Raw genomic sequence first — 21,684 nt, 5'->3', positions numbered from 1 at the left:
TATTTTAAACATCCCTCATTGATTGTGATAACCATCTCAACTACCTGCTTGGTCAGTGAAGTTTGGTTTATTGAATATTATATTTGTTTCAATGTGTTTTGATTGACTATAGTACATGATGGATCACAATGAAATAAATCTGAATATGCTTACATGCAGTCATTCTGTTAGCAGTGATAGCTAGTGCACACAGTAGAGATCAGAGGTTGTGATGCGCTGCCCTCTGATCCCACAGGGCTGCTGAAACATCTATATGACATCACTGTTGGTGTATATAGTATAAAGTGTAGTCTGTACTCGGTTTTTCTACTGTACGTCCAAGACTATTATTCTGAAAGTGCACTTTCTCCCTTCTTCTCGGGGTGGTCTGGTCATGTGGGTTTGTTCGGGCATCAAGAGTACGGTTTTGGGTCACTGTCCCTTCCATAGTCTGTTTGCTACAGTATGGCAGAATCCCATTTGCCTGAACTATGGTGATTAAGTGTCCAATGAAATGTATAGAATAAATGAATAAATTGCAAGGATAAAATGTAATTAATGTCTTGGCTCCTGTCTTTTTGCTGTGTGTGTGTGTGCGTGCGTGTGTTAATGAGGATAATGATGAAGAGCAGGTACCATGGATGTATTAAGAAACCATGCGAAGATGTACAAGGAAGGACATCCAAGACGCAACTGTGAACAATATGACCGTGGCTCAGTCTTTCAGCGCCCTCCTCTGGATGTTATGTGGAACCCTCTTTATTTGGAAAAGTAGAGTCTTCACCAAAAATATGCTCCCAGGATTTTTAATGACACCAAGGGGACGTTTCGGGCTACATGCCCTTCTTTAGACTACAGAGCCTACTTTATTTAGCACAAACTATTTTTTCACCTACCTTTGGACCGACATTGTTTATTTTTATAGAATACTCGTCTCAAAGAGCATCAACACATTATGTATTACCATGCAAAACCGGTCGCACTGAAATGAAAAAGGCATTCTGTCCCATTTTGGTTCACATAATTGGTCATAGTGTTCACCTATTCAACGATGTATGCCAAAAAAAATACAAAATTCTACTTTTGTGGTAATCTTATATCAAGGTATATAATTTCTTACTTCCTAGAAAACGGTAGGTCACGAGAAAGGCCCCAGACAAATCGAATCTATTCTGGGGCCTTTCTCGTTCGGTGTTGTTTCGCCGGTCTAGAGCGGAAGTGCGATGACGCATCGCATAATCATCCAGTCTGGACCGGAAGACGGAACAGTTGTAATGTTTTTACTGTAGGCTGCACATGGTGAAGTTTCGAGTAGATAACATTCGCGATGGCATCACCAGGCATAACACCGACGAAAATTGTAAAAGAAGATGCGAGGAGAACTAATACATCCATGGAGGAGAACTACCGGTTAAGGAAAAATAAAGCAAGCGGATGTTGGAGGCGGGCTCTACAGGCTCGAGCCGGATGATGGGGCGGGCTTAAGGCAGTGAAGTAAATAGATGCCAGGCTCTCCTCCCCGAGGAAAGACTAGTGACGCGAGGCTAATCGAATCTGTCTAAAGTTCTTAAAACCCGTCCACTTGTCAATGTTCCAATCAAATTCCTCTAAACATATGTCCCACCCTCATAGCTTGTTTGCGTCGGAAATACGTCAAACTATGGAAGTTAGATGATCTCAAACGTCCGGTTTCAGTGCGACTTTAAGCGTCTAGAGTTTGTGTATAGGCTATTTTTCCAAAATGTCATGAATGCATAATGTGACTTCGTTGCTTTGCTAATGGTTCCAATGATAGGTGGGGTCAGGAAACCAACCAACCGTCCGTCACATGACTTAGTCATCGCAATTCCATTGGTCCAAAGCTTTGTCAGTCAATCTGTTGGCCGTGCTGTGTAGTTTTATGGACGAGGAGAAGGAAGAAGGACTCGTGTGTTGTTGGTGTGTGTGCTGGAAAAATGTCTTCAGTGCCGGATGGCAAGAAATTAGTTCGAAGCCCCAGCGGACTTCGAATGGTCCCGGAGAATGGAGCATTCACCAGTCCATTTTCGTTAGACGAACCGCAATGGGTTCCCGATAAAGAGGTGAGTGTTCAGATCAAGAGGTCAGCGAAATCACACGGAGAGAGAAAGAGCCGCTCGGACAGCGGACTGGGCGAGGCGTTGCATACATCGTCTCTGTTGTCTTGCAGATGACTACACTTGCTGTCAAACTAGCTAGCTTAGCTTGCTGCAGACATATGGCATTGTTGATGGAACGTAGCTTTATAGCTAAAGACTAGCTAGCTATCCTAGCTAGCTTAATATGTTGTACGGGATCGGGGACTACAGCAGTTGTATGCAGCTGTAGGTACATTCACTGTTTGTTAGTATTTTCGCTAGCTAACGTTTACGTTACAAGTAGCATGCGTGAGCTAGTCGTGTTAGCTAGCTGCCAAGCTGATAAGCCTGTCATCCATCCCGCAAACTAACGTTTAGCTAGCTAGCCTAAGCTAGCCAGTCAAGTGAGCCAGCACTGCAGCTAGCTACTACTGCCTAATATAAGTTAGACGACTGTTTTAACCACTGCATGGAAGCCCGCGACACAGTAGGGGCATCCTTTGTTATGATAGTGTCAACGAGGATGTGCGCATTTCCTGTCCTAAAGTTATCCTAAACCTAAGGACGGGAAAAACAGCTCATATCCAGGGTTTTTGTTTTGCTAACGTTAGCTACCTAACTATTTCTATGAGCGAAACTCTCTCATGTAATCCATGATTGGATGGGATAGATAAGGATACTGATAGATGACGGATAATATTAATTCATATTAATAAAGAAATTGCCAGTTTGGGAACTTTTAAATGTCTAGCTGAGTACCTAGGACTGGAACGAGGGACTGGTTAGCACTGATCCAACAGTATACTGTAGGACAAGCGACAAGAATTCCAATGTACCTGTACCCGTACTTGTTACACATGGCAAATCAACTTTCTATTCTATTCTGTTCTATGGGTGTGGTCAATTAGGATGGATATTATTGTAAGAGTGGTGAATTGGAATGGGCTTATAATAATGATCTTGCAACTAAGGATGAGACGGTATGGATTTTTGCATTACGGTACGGTATCTAGTTACACGGTACGGTTTACGGTATTTCACGGTATACGGCATTTCACCTCCCCAACACACATACAAAAACAAGTATTTTACTTTGAAGGAACAACAGTGCAACACATGATGGAAAATACACACTATTGTAATTAAGCTCAGTTTATTAATAGCAAGCTTATATTAAATTACAAAATTAACTGTTGCAAGCAACTTGAAATGTGAAGTTTCAGCAGCGCATTATTGTGTAATACCGTAAACATAATACCGTAAACACAGGGAATGTCACGGTTCTAATACCGTGGACATTTTATACCGCGCTTCACGGTTTTATGGTATACCGTCTTATTTGTCACACACCCAACTGTCTCATCACCACCCCTGTGTGTTCTGAGTTATCTACATAAATAGCTCTGTTTCTGCCTGGCATGTAATTATGTTCAAAAACAATGTCAGCTTTCTCGATACATGAAAGCTAGGTCTGAGGAAAACTAGATCTGAGGGTGTATGCGCAGGTCTTCCCGTGGTCTGATTTTGTTTCACGTGACTCGTGAGCCTGTTGTCCTATCCGAGCACTTTTTTGAGCTTGAGTGAGCCAACTCTTGTGTAATGATCTGTTCCTCTTGCAGTGCCCAAGATGTATGCAGTGTGATGCAAAATTCGACTTCATTACACGGAAGGTAGGCTTCACTGTGTTCCCATTTCATGCAGAAGGCAGCAAACATTATGGGAGTAGAATGAAACCTCAGGTGAATGTGATTTTTGTGTTGTTCTTAAATCGCTGTTCATTCCCTGTGTTTCCTCCCCCTGTGCCGCGGACGGGCAGCACCACTGTAGGCGGTGTGGCCGCTGCTTCTGCGACAAGTGCTGCAGTAAGAAGGTGGCGCTGCCGCGTATGTGCTTTGTGGACCCGGTGCGGCAGTGCGGGGAATGCGGCCTGGTCTCCCAGAAGGAGACAGAGTTCTATGACAAACAGCTGAAAGTGCTCGTGGGAGGTGGGTTTGACCTGAGAGGAACGAATAATTTAATTCAAGCACAGACCTGCTGATGTTTGCAGGTGTGTGTGCGCAGACTGGCTGTTCGCGGGGCAAGGCCTGTGGCGCTACTAGGTCCTGTTGATTCCCAGAATCACTCAACCGGAGCTCTTAATGACAAATCCATTAGCAGCATGGTGGGCTCCAGGGCATGTGATGGCAGGCAGTTAAATGCTTGGAGCATGTTGGACCAAAGTAGTCCAGGGGCCAATCCAGATTTTGGTACCACCTAAGGTGACCAAAGAATATTAGCATTTTTGTCTTCCTACATGTCTCTAGTTTATATTTTGGTCTGATAACCCTGCCGATCTAGTAGCTTAATGATAGTAATCACTCTAAACAAACCTGCCCCCATATAAAAAGACAAAATCCTGATTCCTGTATATATCATTTATTTTGATTTCTGGACAATATTTCTGGGAACCAATGGTCTTAAAAACAGTGAATATCTCTCTATGCATGAACATGTAGATATGGCAATCCATCAATTAACAACATGGCGGCCACATCACGCTTATCATACACACCACACAAAAACTTAACTTGCCAGAACACAATTTTAAGAAGTTTACAATTTCACCAACAACATATCTTCACATTCAAACTGTTTGCTACATACAGAACATGGGGGATTTTTCACTCTCTCACACACTGTCATTGTGTCTTCAGGTTACTTTTATTACCTCTGCCCCAGCAACAGCGGTGCAGAGAGAGAGGTCATGTTTTTAGGGGCGTGTGTTTGTACATCAGTCCGTACGTTCGTCCGCTAGCAGGATTTTGTAAAAAAAAATACCAGACCGGTTTTAATGACACTCAATGTAGGGGTGTAGCATCATCCAACTTAGAACCCATTCAATTTTGGAGCAGCTCTGAATCATGGGGCTGGTCCACAAAACGTTTCTAACTGCTATACTAAAGTAGTACGTTTAGTTCATGGAACGATTCCTAGAACTAAAAAGTTGAGTTTTTGGTTACTTATGATCATTAGATAAGTTATAATGTAGAGAACAAAACAACTGCAGTTTCTCATACCTAATATTTGCTCATACATAAAAAATGTCATGAGACATTCTTAAACCCAAAGGAATGAAGCGATTAAGGTCACAACAGGTGATTATCAGATCAAAAAGAACATAAAGAGGCTGGTATCTATCTGGTTTCAGAAGTGTTTGTTTGAAAGTGATTTTCTGGTGCGTCACGTTTGACATCACAAGCGCGTTGGTAAGGCGAGAGTTGGAGCGAGCAGTGGCTTGTTATTCTGGACTTTGCGTTGGCCAAAAACTTTTTTAAGCCATTTTGAGTTTTTGATTGATTCAGCCTCTAGTTTATCATGGTACAAAATAGATTTTTTTTTTTTTTTAACTGAATTGGATGTGATTTTCAAGAGTTATGGATGTAGTCTACTGTACGTTAGAACACAAAATTGAAACCTAAACTTGTCAGAACACGAAAGTGAAACATATAACTTGTCGACAGCTCCACAAATCCACCCATGATTAAATCGAGCAAATACTCAACTACAATCTAGTAGCAGGTAGCAGGAGGCAAAAGTTGCTAATTTGGGTGGACTCCGCGGTTCCAGCCCAGTGTGTTTATTTTACATTGATGCCGATCGGAGCTGGAGCTGATAAATACCTGTGCCTATTGCAGAGTCGGCAGACACAGGATTGAGTGCCCAGTGTATCCTTTCTCAGTAAAGACAAAACCTAGATGTTAGTGGGTGTAGGTGAGTTTTTGGGTCGGTGGGTATTAGGTTTAATGTTTGGACCAAAATCTGGATTGGCCCCTGGACTACATGTACATTAGGTGGTTTGCATAGCTTGTGCACCAAAGGGTTAACTGTGTAACCATATACCAATGTATGTGTATGTAAATGAAAGATAAAAACACAACGTTTGTAAGACCATTGGTTTCCAAAAATATTGTCCAGAAGTAAAATTTAAAAAAAAAGATACACAGTATCTTTGTTGTCATTTTATGTGGTGGTGTGTTTGTTTATTGATTACTATCATTAAGCTACTAGATGGGCATGGTTGTTATCATACCAAAATATAAAGTAGAGACATGTAGGAAGACAAAAATACCAAAATTGTTTAGTCACCTTCGATGGTACCAATTTGTGAAAATATCAGTATTGGCCCCTGGACTAAAGGGATTGTGGCAACATTACCAATATCTGTCAGCATAGCCAGGGTCCAGTAAATCGGCGGCAATGGAAATGTGTTAAGAGGGTTCTACCTGTGTTCTGTCATGCCCAGGTGGTACTTTTATGGTCACCATGGGTGCGTCAGAGAAGTCTGAGACCATGGTGTGTCGTCTGTCCAACAACCACAGGTACTGTAAGAATCTGAACGTTCATCTGAACTTCTCCAAAAGCACAGAGGGGAAAATGCATTGAGCGGACATTCCTTTGGTTACTGCTGAAAGAAAATGACCTTAGCAGATGTCGTTTCTCCAACTTGAGGATGTTCTCTCAGAATTTTGTTGTGTCCCTCAAACTCCCTTTGTCCTTCTTTTTACTATAAATCTTTCTTTGTCTCTCACTCTACTCAGGTATCTCTTCCTGGATGGGGAAGGCAATTTTGAGGTGGAACTGTCTCGGATCTCCAGTATGCGGGTGCTGACAGAGGGAACTACCCCAGGAGGTGAGGCTCTGGAGGAGATGTGCACCAAGTCGATGTGGCTTGATCTCTCTTCATAAAGGGGAAATATGACACCACTGCAGCGCAGACTGTAGAGACTCACAGCCCTATTTTGAGTGCAATTTCGACATAATATCTAAAAAAGGTGAAGTCTACCGATGTGGCATGTAAAACACATTTCACACTACTTTGCGCTCTCTTTGGGTGGAGGGACTAGTGTATTGCTTCTGCGAATGACTAAAAGTATATGATCTCATCTTGGAAAGATACTGCCCCCTAGTGTGTGTGGTTGTACTGATTTTAAACCCCCTAATGAAGCTAACAAAATTATAAATGTAGATTTGGCTATTTCCTCTGTTTTCAATATTAACACTCTCTCTCTCTCTCTTCCACTGTGGGCATAGAGAATGACATTCACACTTACACCAGTCTGCTGGACAGTCAGTATATCTCTGAAGGTTAGCGGTGTTAATCTGAGTCTCTCTCTTTCTCTCTCTCTTTCCCTCCCTCATTCCTTCCCACATTCAGTTAATTTATTTCCAGTGTTGTTGTCTGTCTTGTGTTGCTGTTTTAATGAGGGTGCCTTTGTACAGTACATGCACTAGATAGTACTAGAGCTGTTCAGTGGATCAAAGGCCATCTCCTTAAAAGCACTCACATGCGTTGTCCCAATCTTTCTTGCGAGTGTGTACGATTGTGCAACTAAAGTTAGACTTTTCCCAAATGGAGCCTTATTTTGCCTGTGACTCATCCCAATGGCACCAATCATTTCATTATTCTTGTTGTATTTCGGTTTGTTCAGGACATTTCTTGCATTTGTAGTACATGACATTGTGACCCTTGCATGTAATGATTTTTTGTGGTTGTGCAGTGTTAATCATGATGTAATTCTATAAGCATTTATTTTTCGCTGTCAAGTTACTTCCATTTTGGACCCTGATGAAAATAAGGTTAAAGTTAATAGCAAGCTATGGCACAGTACAGTAAGTTTAACAAGTTTTGGTCCTGTTAGTTTGCCTGTCCCAATTCTAACTGCGTGTGTTTTCCCAGGGGGGACGTCCAGGGCCAGTGGCATGCTGCTCCACTACAAACCCATGGGCTCCCAGGACCCCCAGCAGCTACGCATGGAAGCAGCCGACGACAAGAAGACTGCCTCCCTGTGGCTGGCTGCTATGCACAAGGTACAACATATCACTGGTGTGGGCGTAATGTCCATAATATTGTTAGGTCACATTGTTGATAATGACATGCACTCAGACTATACACAATCTTAATGATGTTTCTGTCCTCACGGTCTCCTGTCAGGCTGCCAAGCTGTTGTATGAGGCTCGGGACCAGTGACATGGTGAAGAACCGAAAGTCAGCAAGAGAGAAAGATCCCACCTATCAGGAGGGACGGCACCGACCCAAGTCCCTCCTACCCAAGTCCCTCCTACCCAAGTCCCTCCTACCCAAGTCCTTCCTATCCAAGTCCTTTCTCTCCTTCAGTCTCACGTGATCCCCCCCTACTGCCTAAAATACATTGCCGTTATGGTTGGTCACGCTGCACTTGAACTATAATGGCCAGTATTCCTTCATGACCGACCATTCAAGTGACAAATGACCCTCCAAGCTTGATCTGAGACACATGGTTCAAGTGAAGTGTCTTTACATACTGTTATACTTAGCTTTCTGCTACACAGACAAGACAGACAAGCCCTTAGACCACGAAGTCTAAGGGGATCCACAGGTTATTCACTGATTCTAGTGAAATATGTACACACACATACTCACTTTAATAAATGCTTTAAGTGTAGCCCCATGTATTGAATTTTTGTATAAACTATTTTGTTAAATATTCCTATTTTAACACAAAACGCTGCGTATGTACTTTTTAATGCTGGAGTATTACTATAGTTTTTTTTGTAGCATTTGTATACAGTATATTGTTTTTTTTCCTACACGAGATGATTTTGTTTTCATGTCGGGTGGTCTTCAGTACTTTTTATAAATGAATTGCACAACCACAACTCTCAAACTACCCCTGAATTTAAGGGTACTAAATGAAGGCTAATGTAACATTTGATTGGCTTGCCAGCTTTTAGTCAACGTTTATTCGTCACATACCCCACTCGTGTCATTACATGCCAAATAAAGGTTATTTCACTCTATACGGTGATTATTTTCAACGCTATCATATGTCCAATGTCCATATACGTCTCCAATTCATAAAGTGATGTCTAAATTTTGTGTTAATTACTGCTCCACAATTGTGAAGAGATGGACAAGTCTGTTTCAATGTGTTCATGTGTGATGAATACACGTAGTTCCCCACCACATGTATCAATGTTCACCCGTGTATGTTGACAGCAATGACATTTTCGCATAATCGGCAAGTATTACCTCTGCACTTTATGGTCTCCCGTTTTACAGTTACCAGTCATATTGTACCTATTTTTTGTATCTGTTTGAAGATTAACTCTTTGATTCTATTAACAGAATAAAAGCAAGTGTTTGTAACCATGTATTATGTTTTGAAAGATGTGTGTTCCTTACATAGTAAATAAATGATCCATACGTTTGTGGGAAACAGTAGATTGAGGCAGGAGTTATGGGCGGGTGCATTAATGGGGATTTTTCTGGTTAAAACGTCATATCATTGTCGAATTTCGCGTACAACTAGTAAATTCTCTCTATAAATATGATCAAATATAACTTCACCGACATGGACTTCTCGAGACATTTAAGTTTCTACGGGAACTGGTTAAGAACCATCGATTTCAGGGCGGAGAAAACCCCTGAGATGCACATTGGACTGATCCACCGCTAAAGCACGAAAAAGCACATGTTGAAGTTGGGCGTGTGTACAAGACTGTAACGTTAGGTAGAAAGGCTAGATAGCTAAATAGTGGTACTACAGCCGAATATAGGTTGTCATGTATCAATATGCGGCATAGAAATCTAATCATAACACAGTTACATTATCAATATACGTAAATTCTGTGGTGGTGGGAAAGAGTGCAATCAGTGCTGAGAGCACGAGTCGTGCGAATCTGACACGCGCTTCGAACTCTGCTCCGGAGAGAGAGACAGCCTAGTTCTGTCGGTGCGTATCTTTCCTTTAGCGAGCTAAGCTAACGCAGGTGTTGACGTTTTGATAGTTTATTAATTAATTCCCTAGGCGTACAAACTTAAGGGATATGTATATGCTACGTATGCCAGGCTAACTTTACACGTGTGTCATATGGGCACGTAGAGAGACTTATTTAGGGGTTAGCATGTTCCTTCAACCGGTGTCGTCAGCTGGTCTACGTGAATCCCCCCTGATTACAGGATTATAATGATACCCAGCCAGCCACACCAGTTAGCAACATCTATCAGTCGCATAGCATTAGATGAAGTCACTGTAGGGGTGCTGTCACGAACATTAACTTGGCTTAAAACATAGCTTGCATTTACTGGGAGAACCTAATGGCTTGCTTGCTAGCTAGCTAGCTAATGACACCGGTCGGTATGCTAGCTTCCAGACAGACCACCATTGCCACGTAGCTAACGATAGCTACTAGCCATCTGGGGATGACACATTCTGATTTAAACCCCAAATGATGAGCTGTGCATTCACTGATCCCATGCAGTGTGTATTTCAATTGACTATATTACATTATTTGACAGTAATGACAATTATTTGCCTCAACATGTTTGTGGTGATATTGACATACACACTAATGAATTTAATAACCTGTAGCTAAAGTTAACCAGCATTGGTCTACTAATCCCTTTTATCGACCTTTTTACATAATTCTCCCACTGTGCACCTCCATCCTTATGTGAACATCTGTCTTCACCAACTACACCCCTCCCTCTCTCTCTCTCTCTCTCTCTCTCTCTCTCTCTCTCTCTCTCTCTCTGTTTATCCCAAGGTGACTGGTTTATCCTCCTCCTCTCCCTAGGCAGACAGGTCTGACTGAGCCGATCTCACCATGAGCTCCAAAGTGTGTAAGAACTGCGGGGGCACCGACATTGACGTGGACCAGTCCAGGGGCAATGCGGTTTGCATGAGCTGTGGTTCTGTCCTGGAGGACAACATTATCGTCTCTGAGGTGGAGTTTGTGGAGACGGGAGGGGGCGGCTCCTCGGCTGTGGGACAGTTTGTGTCTGGAGATGGTGAGTTATTTTTGTTTTACTTTTGTCTTTTATGAAACATTTTATCACTGAGAGAAGTGGTCTAAATAAACTATAATCCAACAAGACAAGGCTGATCAGTTGTGGAACTGAACTTCACCCACAGGCCCCAGACTATTCACTTCTTTCATATCCCCAACAGCGTTACTTGCCCTTCGGCTTTAGGTATTTCTGTGTGAGCTGAGGCTGCAAAGTCAGTGAGTTATCTCAGCGGTAGAGGGACAGGCATTGGCATTGCGGTGATGTATTTTTTGAGAATGTGCGTGTAGTTCCCCTTCTTCCCCACTAGAGTGCGGTGCAGGCCATGCTATGGTAGTTTTGAGATGAGCCCTCATACTGATATATCCCTGTCTGCCCCCTGTCTCTCTAGCCTCTGGAAAGAACCCCACCTTTGGAGAAGGATACTACACAAGTGTTGGGAAGGAGTCCCGGGCCCAGACACTGGCAAACGGTGAGACAGCAGCTATAAGGGCCACCATGTTCATTTGCAGAAGTTCTAGGTGTCACCATTTTCATTTGCATCTCTTACAGCAGCGACAACAGCAAGCAGCAACTTAATTTTCTTGTCGCCGTGTCCAACAAGAGTTTCACATTGTGTTCACAGTGGTCCATGATTGATAATGCACGTAGCTACATAAGAAAAGGCAGAAGTCATTTTCCTTTGCCCGGTGTGATATTAACGTTACCCATCCACTTACCAGGCCTATTGAAAGAGTGCTGGAGGAGAATTGATTAACTAGCATCTCGTAGGCACAGATCTGTGTGTGTGCACGCATGTGTGTGTATACCCAAAGCAGGCTGATCTCAGGCACAGCACGCGAAATATGTTTGGTAGTTTTATAACACACACGTTGTAACTACCAATGTTAATGTAGATGATCGGAGCAATGCTTGAAAAACTCGTTCTGTGTGTGCGTGCGCGGATGTATGTATACGTCTGTGTGAGGAGGGTTAGACATCTTGTCACTATGTGGACAGTACTGAGTAATGCATGGGGTACTGTTGGAGACGGGGAGACGCATGTGGACTCAGAGCCCCGGAGTGTCAACGGGGGGAGATTTATAGTGTCTGCGTTGCTGTGAGAACAAGGGCGGTGCTGTGAGATGGAGCGCCGTCCTCCATAAACATCCCCAGCGTCTGGACACCCTCTGTCTCTGCCTCCCACCCACCCACCCACCGCACTCTGATTGATGCCTGGAATCATCCCTCCCTTCCCCTGAGAGACCCCCCCCCCAGCTCTGGTCTCTGACCCCGCCCCTCTTCCTAACCCCCCAGGTGGCTTTCCCCATTACTGGACAGCATATCAGATACCATATGTTCAGCTGAGGTTGACCCACACACCCAGACGTCTCTCAAACGTGGGGGCTTTCCAATTTCTCTGTTGAAAGGTTGTTGCTATCTTACACGTACAGCTGTTTCAATAGTGGTTCTGTGTTGGTCGGGGGCTTGGTTTTGCGTGCGTGCGTGCGTGCGTGCGTGGAGTGAACGTGGAGGGAGTGGTGTGTGTGTGTGTGTGTGTGTGTGTGTGTGTGTGTGTGTGTGTGTGTGTGTGTGTGTGTGTGTGTGTGTGTGTGTGTGTGTGTGTGTGTGTGTGTGTGTGTGTGTGGATTGAACGTGGAGGGAGTGGTATGAGTGTGTGTGTGTGGAGTGAACGTGGAGGGAGTGGTATGAGTGTGTGTGTGTGGAGTGAACGCGGAGGGAGTGGTATGAGTGTGCGTGTGTGTGTGTGTGTGTGTGTGGAGTGAACGTGGAGGGAGTGGTATGAGTGTGTGTGGAGTGAACGTGGAGGGAGTGGTATGAGTGTGTGTGTGTGTGTGGAGTGAACGCCGAGGGAGTGGTATGAGTGTACGTGTGTGTGTGTGTGTGTGTGTGTGTGTGGAGTGAACGTGGAGGAAGTGGTATGAGTGTGTGTGGAGTGAACGTGGAGGGAGTGGTATGAGTGTGTGTGTGTGTGGAGTGAACGCCGAGGGAGTGGTGTGTGGGTGTGTGGGTGGGTGTGTGGGTGGGTGGGTGGAGGGAGTGGTATGAGTGTGTGTGAATAGATGCCCCGAGGTGGGTAATCTGAAGATCTCTTTTTCACACCAAAAAAAACAACAACAGGTAGCCCGATATCTGCCCACAGGAAGATGTAACATTACCTCAACAGTGCTACCTTGTTTTCTTGCGTGTTGGGAGCCAGAGAAGGACCTCAACAGCGCTACCTTGTTTTCTTGCGGGTTGGGAGCCAGAGAAGGCCATCTGTTTTCATTCTGTTTGTGTGTTTGCATGCACAGTGCACCAGGCCAACAAAGGACCCAGGGACCTGTGCACACCTGCATCTCTGTTTTATAATTACAGACCTTGTGTGTGTGTGTGTGTGTGTGTGTGTATCCTTGTGTCTGTATCCTTGTGTCTGGCATTGTCTGTTTGTTAGAATTGATCTACGTATTTGTATGAAGGTGGGTGGGCGAGTGTGTGTGTGGGGGTGGGGTTACATGAGGTGTGTGTTTATGTGTATGTGTGGGCTTTTTGTGTGTATGTGTGTGTGTGGGTGGGTGTGTGTATATATATAATTACATGCTTGTGTTTATCTCCAGGGAAACGTCAGATCGTTACACTGGGCCACCAGCTGCAGATGAACCAGCACTGCCTGGACACGGCCTTCAACTTCTACAAGATGGCCCTGGCCAAGCACCTGACGCGAGGACGTAAGTCGGCCCACGTGATCGCTGCCTGCCTCTACCTGGTCTGCCGGACGGAGGGGACCCCACGTATCCTTACCCGGGGGTGGTGGGGGGGGGGCAGAGGGAAAGAAGGAGGAATGGACGACGTTACTGTGACCAAACGTACGATGTTAGTGCTGCACTTGGGGCGACTGTAGCTCAGTTGCTAGAGCGGGTCGTTCAATGATCGAAGGGTCAGTGGTTCGAATCCCAGCTCCGACTGTCCACATGTCGAAGTGTCCTTGAGCAAGACACCTTACCCCAAATTGCTCCCAATGAGCAGGTTAGCACCTTGCATGGCAGCTGCCGCCATTGGTGTATGAATGTGTGTGTGAATGGGTGAATGAGAGGCCATTGTAAAGCGCTTTGGGTGCCGCTAAGGTGGAAAAGTGCTATATAAGTGCAGTCCATTTACCATTTACTTGAAAAAAACAGTGGATATTATCATCCTACTCTTCCCAGTGCAGGTCTTCTCGTAAGCGGATCAGCTCCAGATTCCACGTGCGGTTCCAGAGCGGTAGCTGTGCTTTTGTTGCGTTAATGCTCCTTCTCATTACCTCGCAGAATATGATCTGATTATGTTAACAGCCCAGCGAGATTCACATGCAGAGGAAGGGACAGTTCTATCTGCAATAGGAGGAAGGAGCAAAGTGTTTCCAAGTACATCTCTGATGTGTAAGGGAGAGAAGAGTTGACTGAAATAGCTGGGTTAGTAGGAGATGCTACTACTGGTGCTGGACAGAGAGAGAGAGTAGGATGAAAGAGGGACAGCAGGTTACCTTGTATGGTCGCCGCTCACCAAGTGAAGTCCAAGTTTAAGTGAAAACATGTGTTGAGGGTCTGCTGTTGTTACTGTCCTAACTCTGACTGAATGAGTTATCTTTAATCTCTAGACTGTGGGATTATTTATACCATTTCATTGGTATAATACCATTGTGCTGTTAAAAGGGTCTTCCAATCTAGGGGGGCGGGAGACCAGCGTATCCAGAGGCTATGGGGGCCTACCACCAGAAGAGGTGGGGGGGGGGGTCTACTCCAGAGGTCATAGGGGAAGAGGACAGATCTGCCACACCGTCTCTCTGTATATTTAGAATGCTCGACTGTGACATTTTTCTTTTGAGAGCACTTGAGATTGTCTGAACTGCTCCTGTGTGGATGTATCAACTTAATCCACCCCTTCAGACATGCTGCTTGACCTCAGTGACCTCCTTCAGGTACGTTTCTATCGAGTTCAGCGCCACCCTCAACTACCTCTCTATAAAAACACTTGACACGCATCTTTAGAATTCTTCTTAATTATGCTTAACACAAAGAATCCACACTGTGATCACATCTTACCACATGGAGGCTGGGTTCTAGAGTAAATGAACCGAGTTGTGCTCTGCCTAAAGCCCAAGACTGTATAAATGTAGGCTCACATTTGTCTGCATTTTTAATGACTGTAGATCAAGTGTGTGGTGGTGGGTGGGTGGGTGGGGGGGGTCATTTCTTAGAGACACAGCTGGTCAGGCGTTTTATTTTTATGCTCCCAGCTGTCCTTGAGAGAAGCTGAATGCCCCTCCCCCGTCATCCCCTTCTGGTATTTGGTGGATGGGAGTGGGAGTTTAGGGTGTGTGTGTGTCTGTCCAGCACTGGATTAGGGGTGCCATGGCTAGATATTCTGCCGATCCCAGCCGGTGGAATGGCCCCACCCAGGTCCTGTGGTCAGTGTTGCCCCACACATCCTCGAGAAGGCAGGGTGACCCGCTCACGATGCCCACCACACTACACCAGTGTTCTCCATCTCCTCTGTGTGGCATGCTAATAATGGCCTGGATCCTAGTACTGGGCTCTACAGACTCCTAGGATTTAAAGCCAGGCACCTTGACTGTGGGGCACTATTGTGTCAGAGTTAACAACACATTCCTTTTACCGCCAGCTCTTTGTTTTGTGTACAAATTCCTAAAAGGCACATGCCTCCCAGAATAGAGCAGGGAGGGGCCGCCTGGCCAGGGTCTCTCCGGAGGGGCCTGAGAGTGAGAGCTGAGCTGGTCTGAGTCAGGACCCGGGACCCCTGAGGTTCACAGCCATAGCTTGGAGGAAAGAGAGAGAGAGAGAGAGAGACGACCTCGGTTCATGACCCGGAGCTTTCCTCTCTGTCCTCCAGACATGCTGTGCTTTTCCAGACATCACCGCAGCTCCGTAACATTTAAATCTCTCTTGCTTGACCAGATTTTCTCATGACCCTCTCAAATGTTATATAACTCCTAAACATGTGTACCTGACGGTGACACACACCAGCCCAATTTCAATCTTGTGTATTTACACACATGCCAGCGTGCACGCACACACAGACAGACGCACACACATGCACAATTGTTCCTGTACCCACTCTCCCTCTGTTCTCTCCCTCCCTCTCAGGTGAATGTGTATGTCCTGGGAAGGACATTCCTTGTCCTGGCTAGAGAGCTCTGCATCAATGCTCCAGCCATAGGTAACCACCACCCCATGGTAGATGTAGCTGTAGTAATCACTGTTACCATCTCACTCTCCCTATCCAGTTTGTAGCTCTCCTCCGCATACAGTACCTAGGGGGTGCTCTTACACTAGAATAATTCCTCTAATAGTAGCCTGAAAACAATGCATAATAATGGTTTTCCCATAACAGATTGGTTTCAGAATAATGAGCAGTGACATCTATGGCTTGGTCACATAACGTTTATGATTTTCTTCAGGTTCATAGGCTGTCATACAGAACTTCTGGGGTTCAGCAGCATCCCGCTGTAAACAAGTAAACATTACTTTACAAAAGAAACAACATTGCAGAGGCGGTCCACTTTGAAGTGCAAAGCAACTTTTTTTTTCTTTTTTTAGACAAGGGACTATTTTTCGCAGCGTTAATAATTAAAATAAAACACCTTTTTTAAATTAAATAAGATAAAACAAGGTTCCTTCACTTGAAAATAGTCTTTTGAAGAACTATGTTGTTTTACTGTGACATTACTCTACTGTCTTAATGCTACATAATTTTGAAGGCTAAGAGGCATGGATTCCATATTATTCTCCATCTGTCCTCCGTCAAAAGAGTCCGGACCAGTCCAGCTCATGCATAGAACACCAGCTCTGGTATCTGTCCCCCCTGCACCCCGGTGCCGTTGGTACTGTCCGAGGAGCACTGGAACTGGAACGTCACTTTCCCACACTGCACTTCCGTCATGCCCTCCTGGCCAAAATAGCTCAGTTCGTTCCCGTCCAGGACGGCGCTGACCGTGTAGAATGCGTCCTGCTCCACCTGGACGGGGTGCTCGAACCACACGGGGAACGTGCTGCTCGAGCCGTCGGACACGAACTTGGTCAGGTTCTGCGCCAGCGTCACGCCCTGCCGCTTCAGTTCGATCTTGACGCTGTAGTCAGCCTTCCCTCCGCTGGATCCGTACAGGCCCAGCCCGGCGATGAAGATCCGCTTGTCCACCGCGAACTGGATGCTGTCGCAGCGCCCCCGGTAGCGCCACTGGTTGCTGCGGTAGGCCGACGACTGGAAGCGGTGGCACCTCTGGGGCGCCAGGCCCGCCCTGTGCGCCAGCGGGAAGTCCAGCTTGGGCTTGTTGGCCGCCGTGTACCACAGGAAGACGTCGTGCGTCTCCTCCAGTGTCAGGATGTCGGACTGGGCAGCGCCGTCCGCAAACTCCTCCAGGGTCATGGTGGGAACGCGCACCAGGTAGAGCGCCTTGCCCAGGACGGCCCTCTTGTTGCACGTGTCGGCACCCAGGCCCTGCCTCTTGCACTCCGCCGCCGCCCAGTTCGTGACGGCCTCGAAGACCACCACCTCCTTGGTGTTGAGGGTCTCCCTCTGCAGGATGATCTCCAGGGTGGGCAGGTCGATTTCGCAGAAGCCCTCCGAGCCCAGCGCCAGCTCCGCCTGGGCGTCGATCACCTCCCAGCAGCGCTGCGTCAGCTCGGGCTCCTCGAACAGGCGGCTCTGGGACAGCAGCACACAGGCGTTCTTGGCCTCCAGGCTGGTCTCCAGGAACGTGACGCAGGCCTTGGCCAGGGCGGGCACAATGTACTTCTTGGCGGCGTACAGGGTGGCCAGCACGGTGTCCGCCTCCAGGTCGATCTCATCGCTGTACATGTACCTGGGAGAGGCAAGCAGGAGGAGATTATGAAGATTATGTTGCATAGCAAGGAAGGCAAACCTATACGAGAGGAGAAATCATAGCTATTTCTGCCCACCCTAAGGTGGAAGGCTTACTTGGCACAATATACCATCTCACATTTTTTTCTATTGCATTGGCTTCGGGTGATGAATTGTTATAGAATCTACAAAAGAGAGAGAAACTATTTATATCCCCCAGACTGCTTGTTCCCGCTAGGAAAAGTGTTATCCTTGGATTAGAGAAATGTCTCATGTTGGAACAAAGGGCCAAGAAACCAGCAATTACAGAGCTCCGTGCTGCTCCTCCTGCCCCCTGGCGCTCTGGTGTTTTGGCGCTCAACTCTGCTGGCTTTGGATGAGTAATAATATCCGTCGAAGTGAGAGTGTTTTTGTCATGCAGCAGGCTGGCTGTGAGTGGCGAGTTGGCTTACTTCAGCAGGATTAGGAAAGCAGCAGGTTCCACATCTGGGATGTGGATCTCAGATTCCCCCCCAGCAAGATCTCCGTAGAACATGGCACAGAAGACTGAGCTGCCCACAGCGAGCACATACTGTAGGGAGGGAGGGAGGAACCAACAAATGAGTGATCGAGTCGTAATGTGTCCAATGTGGATCTTAAGCGTGCTTCCAGACGGAGCCAGGGGGGCTTACCTTGTGTGCCGGCAGTCTTTGAGATTCACCCAGGGGACCAACAATGAAATGGACATCAGCCATGAGCTCATTGTTAAACATCAAGGCATTCCTAAAACGGAAAAGATGTATGAATATAAAGTACATGGCCAATGCTATTCCCATTTCATGCATTGCAATGGCTTGCTGTAAAGCCCCTATAGCCGTGGGGGAAATGTGTCTGACGTTGAAAGCATCCGTTATTATTACCACACGTTTCCTATGTCATGTATGTGTCAGCCACCTGTAGGTGTCAGTTCCATTGAATCAATTGTTTCGGCGTCATTATTGAATAATAATCGTTTGTGGTGAGAGTAAGTCTAAAGGCTACCTCTCCCGCAGCGTGGGATGACTGGACTGCCAGCTCGGAGGATCGATGTTGTTGTTGTTGATGTTTTGCTGGGTGGTTGGGGTCGTTGCGGCGCTGCTTGTTGACTGTGTGACCTGCTCGTCGTTGGTCTTCTCGGCGGACGTTACCGTGGTGCCGTTGTTGGATAGGTTGGTGTTTGCGGTCGCAGGGTACAATTCTGCAGCCATCTTCTTCTTCGTCAAGGACAGGGTTAGAATCTCATAGCATACTGGTAGTCTGCCCGAGTGTTTGCCAGTCTTTTTAGACTTTTTCAGTGTTTCTGGAAGTAAGAGTAAGAAAGTCAAACACTTCATGATCCGACCATGATGGAGCAACCTGCAATCTGCCGTTGGCATCGGCACAAAGTGTTGGTCACTCCAGTAAACAAATGATAGGCACCTACTGTTAAAGATATGAATATTGTTACGCAGTCTCTGTTTTACAATGATTGTCTATTAGCCTACTGTTTCAATGTATCGCTTGTTTACTAACCCCGTATCAATTTTAAGAGCAACATCAAACTATCCGTCCTGCGGAGTTATATTCCAACTTCATGCAAAATGTACTTTCTTCTTTCTCATCTCATTTTCTGTGCTCCCGACTGTCCACGGACCGGTGTTTATTTCCCCGTTTCAAGCGGACGGTAAATCCAAATAACAGTGGCTGCGCTCGGTTGTTATAGTCCCGTTTTTCCCCCCGCTGCAAATCCGGGCAGATGTTTTTTTCTCTCCCCGAAAGCTACTTATCGAGCAGGACAATGCGGGGGTTCCTTCGCAGCGAACGTGCGGATACAATGTGGACGGTCATTTGTCGTGTCCTCCTGAGTTTTTCGGTCCCGTCTTATTTTTTATTCGTGGTGTGATCCCCCCCGGACGCCCAGCTCGCCGTTAACAAATCAGCTCTACGGAAGCCGTCAACGTCAGCAGTCCGAGAAGCGCCTCCCCGAACGGAGCGTCTGTCTGCAGAATCAGCGCTCAGCAGCCAAGTCACCAAAATACAGAATGTTCCCAACGGATGTTAGACCCTACCATGACAAAGTACAGCAGAAGCTGTGCTTTCTACTCTTTAAATTGAACAGTGTCAATATTACATGTTTTTTCGGGTTGGGATATTGAGTTTTATGAGCATTATATCCTCTATCATCTCTGTATTCAGCAACCGTAACAACTTTGAGGTTGTGTTTGGCTGAGTGCATTTAATGAAATGGACATCCTAAAGTTTGCATTGTGGAGGACGACACCAGAGCTGAAAAATCAGATGGATTCAGTGCAGCTTGGTGAAGGGGCTCTAGCTGTATCCTATTATCATAACAGGGAATTCTATGCATAATCTGCTGTCATAACAAAACAATCAGAATAACATTTTTGCTTTTTGCCCCAAAGTCACAAAGAATGTGACCAGAATCAGATTTGTCTAGCTATATCCTATTATCATAACGGGGCTCTGCCTTTGGAAAATTGTATTATTTCACAATCATAACCAAACAATATCAGAATTAGAATAACTTATTGACATTTGAGAAGTCACACACTCAATGTTATGAATGTTACCTTATCGTACACAGACAGAAAACATTTTCAAACAGGATTTGTCACATATTTTGGGATTATTTCAATAGTTCTCCCCTCCCATCACCCCCCCAGACCCCTGCCTGTACATCCCCCGTTTCACCCAGATGCTGGAGTTTGGAGAGAAGAACCATGAGGTCTCCATGACCGCGCTCAGACTGCTGCAGAGGATGAAGAGAGACTGGATGCACACAGGACGCAGGCCGTCAGGACTGTGTGGCGCAGGTAACCATGATCACAGGTAAAGCACTGACACAGGTTTACCACAACCAGAGGTAACCACGAGCACAGGTAAAGCACAGGTTTACCACAACCACAGGTAACCCTAACCAAAAATAAAAACAAACTCGCAGTATAGGTTTGCCATATTCTCTGATGTAGTCTGATCTTCTTCACCAAAGGGACCAGTATGTTAGTCATAGATGAGCCATGCTTACATGTAGCTCCTACAGTAGTAATGTTTTGACTGTCCTGTAAAATCATATTAGCGAGCCACTTTTTGAATGTGCATGGAAATAAAATAAGAAATAACCGTCATTGTCATCACCATCAGCAATCAATCACTGTTCTATCAGAGACTTATCACTGCACTCTGATTCTGATTCCCTTAATGGACCAGACCAGACTGTGCCCTGCTTAATGTAGATGCATTACTGCCTCGTTCCATCCTGAAACTGAATCACCAGCTTCCTCTGACATGTGGACGTTTGTGCTCATGTTTTCAATTGTCTGTCTTTCTCTGTTAGACCACTGCAATATCTGAATAATTAATTGCATTTCGAAGGATTCAATTACACAGGAGGAAGCAAAAGTTTCCCAATATGAAGTGAATATATTTGATGGAGATTATGACGTAACTGCCCGAAGGCTAAAGACTTTACTTTACTTTATTGGGTTTATTTGAGCAGGGACAGTGCATACCAATCCACAGTGAATAGACATGAAACATGAATAAAAACTGTAAATATGCCAGCATTAACAGGGTTGCTAATTTTCAGCTGCAGTCCCTGGGCTAGATGTTAAAGCCTGGGACTCATCGCACTGTGCATATTAAAGGCAGCACCATCAGTCTTTTAAAAGACCATTTTAGAAAGTGTGAAACGTTCAGGTCGGTCGTCATTGAGGTTAATGGCATCGCCATCTCCTCTTTTACAACTTTCCCAGGATGGTAGAATCATCAGTAATTTGTTGCATTGTTAACCAGCTTACAGTACGTTTGATATATTGGTTGATCTATATTTTTGCAGATAGCTTGTGTAGTGGATGTCAATTAGCTGTTGATATAATGGGCTGGACATTACTTGGTGACCTAGCTGGCAACCCCAATGGGCATTGTGTTGATATAACGTTTAGCTAAATG

At 45.5% G+C, this 21,684-nt stretch overlaps 3 protein-coding genes across 5 annotated transcripts in view; 2 read left to right on the top strand and 1 right to left on the bottom strand.

Annotated features, from left to right (window-relative positions):
- The first annotated feature begins 1,893 nt into the window (after nucleotides 1–1,893).
- On the top strand, nucleotides 1,894–9,153 carry zfyve21 (zinc finger, FYVE domain containing 21). Of its 2 annotated transcripts, XM_084438241.1 has the most exons (8): nucleotides 1,894–2,060; nucleotides 3,695–3,745; nucleotides 3,892–4,060; nucleotides 6,358–6,433; nucleotides 6,653–6,744; nucleotides 7,146–7,199; nucleotides 7,792–7,922; nucleotides 8,047–9,153. In XM_084438241.1, exons 1-8 carry the CDS (start codon nucleotides 1,935–1,937, stop codon nucleotides 8,080–8,082), a joined length of 735 nt encoding a protein of 244 aa, XP_084294367.1. In that variant the 5' UTR covers nucleotides 1,894–1,934; the 3' UTR covers nucleotides 8,083–9,153. The 2 variants fall into 2 exon arrangements, with proteins under 2 accessions (XP_084294367.1, XP_084294368.1); XM_084438242.1 differs by lacking the exon at nucleotides 7,146–7,199.
- Nucleotides 9,154–9,562: 409 nt separating this feature from the next.
- brf1a (BRF1 general transcription factor IIIB subunit a) overlaps nucleotides 9,563–21,684 on the top strand; it is a 34,560-nt gene continuing 22,438 nt past the window's right edge. Inside the window, exons 1-7 of the mRNA XM_084438234.1 lie at nucleotides 9,563–9,604; nucleotides 10,671–10,884; nucleotides 11,273–11,353; nucleotides 13,479–13,652; nucleotides 14,787–14,818; nucleotides 16,005–16,077; nucleotides 20,400–20,549. Of these exons, the coding sequence (XP_084294360.1) occupies nucleotides 10,701–10,884; nucleotides 11,273–11,353; nucleotides 13,479–13,652; nucleotides 14,787–14,818; nucleotides 16,005–16,077; nucleotides 20,400–20,549 (694 nt within the window). The 5' untranslated portion in view covers nucleotides 9,563–9,604; nucleotides 10,671–10,700. The remainder of the gene's footprint in view (nucleotides 9,605–10,670; nucleotides 10,885–11,272; nucleotides 11,354–13,478; nucleotides 13,653–14,786; nucleotides 14,819–16,004; nucleotides 16,078–20,399; nucleotides 20,550–21,684) is intronic.
- On the bottom strand, nucleotides 16,327–19,619 carry LOC311309080 (BTB/POZ domain-containing protein 6-B-like). Of its 2 annotated transcripts, XM_084438236.1 has the most exons (5): nucleotides 19,249–19,619; nucleotides 18,739–19,036; nucleotides 18,390–18,480; nucleotides 18,171–18,289; nucleotides 16,327–17,719 (listed from the first exon to the last, which is right to left on the bottom strand). In XM_084438236.1, the coding sequence occupies exons 1-5, from the start codon at nucleotides 19,271–19,273 to the stop codon at nucleotides 16,687–16,689; spliced, it is 1,566 nt and encodes a 521-aa protein (XP_084294362.1). In that variant the 5' UTR covers nucleotides 19,274–19,619; the 3' UTR covers nucleotides 16,327–16,686. The 2 variants fall into 2 exon arrangements, with proteins under 2 accessions (XP_084294362.1, XP_084294361.1); XM_084438235.1 differs by having other exon boundaries at nucleotides 18,739–19,619.

This window comes from Borostomias antarcticus, assembly GCF_949987555.1.
Source record: "Borostomias antarcticus genome assembly, chromosome: 5".
Lineage (NCBI taxonomy): Eukaryota > Metazoa > Chordata > Actinopteri > Stomiiformes > Stomiidae > Borostomias > Borostomias antarcticus.
This window is presented reverse-complemented; position numbering and strand designations above follow the sequence as displayed.